General features: G+C 30.6%; 1 protein-coding gene and 1 pseudogene across 1 annotated transcript; both read right to left on the bottom strand.

The window, feature by feature from the left end:
- Positions 1-339: 339 nt before the first annotated feature.
- Positions 340-1221, bottom strand: LOC149580081 (agamous-like MADS-box protein AGL36). Its single transcript, XM_089803372.1, has 2 exons — positions 721-1221; positions 340-681 (listed from the first exon to the last, which is right to left on the bottom strand). Exons 1-2 carry the CDS (start codon positions 1219-1221, stop codon positions 340-342), a joined length of 843 nt encoding a protein of 280 aa, XP_089659498.1.
- Positions 1222-4060: 2839 nt separating this feature from the next.
- Positions 4061-5573, bottom strand: LOC149580080 (fe(II)/2-oxoglutarate-dependent dioxygenase 4-like; annotated as a pseudogene).
- Between the last annotated feature and the right edge of the window lie 801 nt (positions 5574-6374).

Raw genomic sequence — 6374 nt, 5'->3', positions numbered from 1 at the left:
AAATCCAAACAGCCATATTAAACATGATAATATTAATAGAAAAGACATTGGATTGAAATCTGAAATTCCTAGTAGAGCTCTTGTTACCAAATCAATAATGAGAATGAATATTATAGTATATACATTGTCATCCCGAGAGAGACATTGCAGAAGAAATTTTACACACTTTGCTTTGCATCAACTGTTCTTAGAAGTTAAAAAGAAGATGAAGATATTGATGTATTAATGATTTATATACCAACAATAACTAATACAAAACTTCCAGACAGCTTATCCAAAAGCTTATAAACCCTACAAATAAAGAATGAGAATTTAAAAGGGTTTACAAAATGGAACAAACTAAGGATAAATGGAATGTTCAGGGCAAGGTGAAAACACAGTACAACATGGTATCCGTTGGCCAGGGATTTCCATGCTATTGTTATTATCCCCAAACGCCCAAGGATTGGCTCCAAATTGATTTCCCTCCATTGTTATTGCAAGAGGGTTTCTAGGGAAATACTCTTCCCTATTTAAATAAGGTTGTATATGACCTCGTGTAAGGCTCTCTTGGATCTCATAGGGAATGGACATTGCTGGATTTAGAGAAGCTGAAGAGTAAAACGGTTCCATTAATGGTTGCCCAACAGAATACTCCATTGAGGGAACTACAATATTTTCAGCACCAACAATATGAGAAACCTCATATTCTGTTCTTGTAGCACCAGCAATGTGAGAAACCTCATACTCTGTTCTTGTAAGAAAATCTATTCTATCATCAACAGCTTCTAGCTTAGCATCAATATTCTTAATCCATTCTCTGATATTTTCATCGGGGAGATCATTCAAACAATTACCCAAGTAAGGATATTTCTTCATACTCATCTCAAGCTGCTCATTCTCCCTCCTCTTCATGTTCAATTCAAGCTTGAGTTTATCTATCCTCTGTTGTAAGAAAGTGCAATTATCAAGCTTCTTCTTGTCTTGTTCATGCTTGGAAAGCCTTCTGTACCCCTCAATGATCTCTTGAGCTTTAGGCATATCAGGCCACACATCAAGATGCTGCTGTTGTGATGTTTGCTGATCCACCTCAGGCCCAATGCTGACCATGCAACTATCTACTCCACAAAGAATACTCAACTCTTCAATCTTCTTTTTCAATCCTTTCTTCCTCTTCAAAATGTTCAAATTTCTTGAAGCATGTTTAGAAGTCCGTTTCAAAGGAGTCCTGGCAGGACCCATTTTCTTCTGAACAAACAAACAAGGAGAACAAAATCTATTATACAAAATTCTGATTGCATTGAAATAAAACTGAGAAGATCAATATAAAAGAAATGAAAGAACCAAAAAGTGCATTATATAAAATTTGAGTTGCATTCAAATAAGGCTGGGAAGATCAAAAGAAAAGAGAAGCAAGGTCTCACCAAAGAATCCATCAAAGAGCTGCTGGTACAGATATTGCAGATTATGGTTTAAATGTGACAAAAATATTGCAGACACTTGTATTCTTCTTTAATCACAAAGCACTCTTATTTAGAACTCTGTAAATCATAGAGTTATATCCTTCTTGAATCAAAATGCTCTTTCATTTAGAGCTCTGTAACTCAGATATATACTTTTGTTAACTAATAAAATAGAAAGAAATTAAACTCATGTTCTGAGCTTGATTTTTGGGGTTTGTTACTTTTCAAAATAGAAAAGGCAATAGTGACATAACAATAATGAAATTATAAATATTTTGAAAAAGGAAAAGATAAATTTAAGGTATTATATACATTTTGAATCAAAATGCATTCATATTCGAAATTCTAGGATTCCCATGCAACTTAATTAATAGAAAGAAATTCAGCTCAAGTTCTGAAGTTGATTTTTGGATTTTGTTACTTTTGAAAATAGGGAAAGAAAAGTGGCATAACAGTAATGAAATTTTAAATATTTATAAAAAATATATATATAAATATTCACAACTTCCCCAGCTTTAGAATTGACTCCAAAATGTTTTAAAAATCTTTAAAAAAAGAGAGATAAATATTCACAATTCTACAATTCAAAGAGTTGTATTCTTTCTAAATCAAAATGCACTCTCATTTGTAGTTCTATAATTTCCAAAAAATCAAATAAGTTCCTAACTTGATATTTTGATGTTTACTTCTTTTCAAAATAAAAGAAAAAAGTGACATAACAATAATGAAACTTCAAATATTTTGAAAAGAAATAGATAAGTATTGACAACTTAGTTAGATTAAGAACTGACTATTAATTGTTGTATACATTAAATGCCAATTTGATCTTAATGAATATAAAAAGAAAGAAATAATTATTTTATAATTCATTATAATTGAAAAAAATTATTAATATCAAATTTAACTAAAAAGTTAGTTTAGACTATATTTTTAAGCTCATAGGTTTATTAATTTAGTTTTTTTACCCAAATTTTGTAAGACCATATCTATTTTTAAATTTTTGGATTGATTTTCTAATGTGAACTTGAAAACTTATTTTTAAAAAATTATAAAAACGTAATTTGTACTTTGCAATATGTATTTTTATAGATTTTCAAAAACTTCCCAAAATTTGCAATATGTATTTTTATAGATTTTTCGGCTTCTATTTTTAAAATACACTCACTTTTAGAACATTATATGATTTAATATTCAAATCTTGAAATTATATTTAATTTTTTTTATATGAATGAATATAATATATATTCATTTTTTTACTAAATCTTTTATTAAGTACAACTTTATTGGTTTTTATTTTCTATTGGTTTTAGATACACTTAAAAAAACTATTTTAGACAATTTCTAAAAATCAATCTTTAGTCTTCTAATGAAAAGTTTCTAATTTTTTCTTTTAAATAATTTTGTCAGTTTGCAGGCTCTGTTTTTATTGTGATGTATATTCGTTGGAATATTTCCTCGTTAGAAGATGAATTCAAAAGGCTTATATTAGACAAGATTCTAAAGTTTTTTAATGTTTGTGACAATACAATTTTGGTTTCACCTATGTTTACTTTGTGCATTAAGTCCCCATTTTTTGTAAAAATAAATTGCAAGGTTTTCTTGCAAACATACAATTTCTTTGGAAAATCAATTTTAGAGATTTCTGATGGGCTTCTATTCGATGCAATCCGAGATGTTCTTGAAGTCATGATGTACATTGTATTTAGTTTATGTTTTCTAAGCATAGAAATATAAGGATTGTAGGTTTCTTGTTTTCTTAGAAATATTAACATAATTGTTTTTTGTTTGTTAAAGGTTTCATTTCAAACATACAATTGTTTTTGGAGAAAACAATGTGACTAATTTGTTGAATGAATTACAATATGTGCATTGGTGCTTCAAATATAGAAGCCTTCAATTGCAGGGTTAGAATTATGATGTATAGGAACTAGTTCAAAAAATCAAAGAAACAAATGTTGCATTGTAGGTAAATCATATCATTGAATTGGGTTAATTAGGTTTCGATAAGTTTATCTTTTACTTGTTCATAGATTTCATTATTTTAAATTAATTTTCCATAAATTTATCTTCTACTTGTTTATAGATTTGATTGATTTAAATAAGAAGAACTACAAAAAGTTTAGTTTTATTTTACTTTGAACTTTTAGTTTCCTAAAATTAGTTTTATCTTTTTTGGGGTCTTTTTTCCTAGGTTTGGATAATGTCACACTACAACATTTGGTGTCGCTTTGTGAAGTCCAACCATCACCTAGTGACATAACCACTCATCGGCTTCCATCAGACTTTTGTTGTCACAAATTGTGGCGATGAGGAAATCCGTCATAATTGCGATAGTAGACATTGTCATAACTTGGAAGAAGGGAGGGACAAGAGTTCATGTTCACTATGTCGCAATTGCAACAATACGATGTCATAATCAAGACATTGAAACTTTGACTCCACCATCACAATTGCAACGTATATGCAACAATTGTGCTATAGAAGTGATGGTTATCTGTCAGAGCATGTCATCATGGTTATGATGCTTTTGTGATAGTTGTGCTATTCAAGGGGCAGATAGCTGTCAAAACTGACCATCACTTTCGAGGTGGGTCCATTGTAATTGCAACAACTAGTTATTAAAAAAAAATATTACTTTTGTCCACTAGTAGTAGATCAGCAAGATTGACAACAAAGGTGTTTGAAATAGGTTCCACTGCCACCCAATGATCCTTATGATGCACTTAGAGGCCTCCTACCTCATTTTGTAACAATATGGTGAGACCCCCATGATTAGAATGGGGTGCAATGCCCATTGTAAGATCTAGTTGTGGGCACCCTAGATAAAAGTTTAATATGCCAACCTAAAAACCCTCTTCGAAGATAGTTTCTACATAAGTTGGCTCCAACCCCAAAATTTCAAATATTGTTGCCATCAATTTCAAAGCCATTTTTCTGGTTTCCTTCAAGTATTGTCCAACAACATCTCTACTTCCATTAAAATAACAACAACGAGCCAATCAGATATATGGGCATTAGGGATTAAATTTTACTGTTTCTTAACCAAAAGAAAATCGAATTACATGAGCTTATTTTGAGGTAAATTATCACTTAGGCTTCTATAACCTAGGAGATCTTGTGATGTACTAGAAGTATAAAAAGGGTCAATCTTTTGATTTGGATGAGCTACTATCATGTGGTTTGGAGTAAATTGATGAAATCAAACTATAACTATGGGGGCATTTTGTATTTAGGTAGGGTTACAAGATTCTTTTCAATAATCAATGGGAGTGTAAAGACTATAATCATTCAAGACAGGTTGAGAGTTATATTTCAATAGTATTCTTTCAATTATAGAAAAAATCATTCAATAGTAAGAGATCTCTACTATTTCATGATATTGCTATCATGATTCAACTCTGTAGTTTTTGGAGTTAAATTCATCAATTCATATTTCATGAGTAGTGGGTGCTTTAATTTTGTGAACATAGTGTTATTGTTCCATTCATTATCATTAGAGATACATTGTGTAAAACACTACTTGTGAAACAATATGGGTCAATAAGTTTGACTCAAAAAACTACATAGTTGAATCCTAAAGGCAATATAACAATTTGACTTACTGTGGAAAATGTAGCCAACTTATCTCTACCATCTGTAATATGAAAATATATCAGTTTCTAGATTAACTTACACATCAGCTTTTAACATCAACATTTTTAATCACAATTGATAATTTCTTATCAAAATGAAAAAATGATATAAAAAAAAGAGAAAAATTTGAATAAAGCCAAAATATTTTATTATTAGATGTAGTAATTCAGAGATACTTCTAAAATATCAAAATATGCCCTTAGCTTTTCATTAATATGAGATTATTTCAACTTATAGAAGAGAGAAACAATACCTATAATTTGGGGGATTGTCTAGAGTATGCAGCATAGGATGGCATAAATGTGTCAAAAAATCTCTCCAGTTGAAAACTTGGTCAACTTGGATATTAAAGTTGGTTCCATATCTGACTAGGTCAAGAACAACCTCATTCCCATTCTTCATCTTCTCCTTAGAAGAGAACAAGAAGAATTGATGGGCTACATCTAATATGTCGGTTATCAAAGATTCCTCAATCCCATAATTAATTACCTTTCTCATGTTCAAAATGGCTGAATTCTAAACCTAAGATTAACTAAAATTGAAACCATCAATTTTCCACAAGTGCATACCTACACATACTTTTTTTATATATATCTAAAAATCTATATCCAACTATTGCAATGATAGCAAGGTCCGACATACTCCATCAATTCAACAACCTTATTGTAAGAGACCTTTATGTCATCCATGGAAAATAGGCCCAAACCATGTAATGAGGATGGTGCTATGCAATATATCCTCTCTCCAAGACAAAAATCAATATTTATTGGAGGAAGTTCATTGGGGACCCATTATTTATGTAGATGTTTGTGCCTAAAGGGAACATTGGAGTTGCCTTCACTTGTATCATCATAAGAACATGACCCCCCTTGTGCAAAGAAAGATTTCATGCACTTATTGAATTTATTTATGATATTTTGACCTTGAGTCGGTCTCCTTGATTTAGCCATACTAAATGTCTGACTTTCTTCTTCCATTCCTATATTTTCCTTGCTCGAGGAAGAAAAATTTAACAAATACCTATTCGCTGGTACCTGCACTCCATAAAATAAGAGATATAAGTGGCAATGAGAGAGATATTTTGCAAATGGTAAAAGACATTAATCTCTATGGGGTGTATTGATTTTACCCGATGATCCATGAGATTGTGTAGGGTGCACATGAAAGGGCTTTGGGTTTCTGCATATGTAAATCAATTGTCTTATGTTAGCTAAAAAAAGCATGATACATATACTCAAAATTACATCAAATATTAGCATCACATATGAATTGTAAACATTAAAAGGTACATGACAAGTT

This window comes from Cupressus sempervirens, chromosome 1, assembly GCF_028749045.1.
Source record: "Cupressus sempervirens isolate cs-2001-9-10 chromosome 1, ASM2874904v1, whole genome shotgun sequence".
NCBI lineage: Eukaryota > Viridiplantae > Streptophyta > Pinopsida > Cupressales > Cupressaceae > Cupressus > Cupressus sempervirens.
This window is presented reverse-complemented; position numbering and strand designations above follow the sequence as displayed.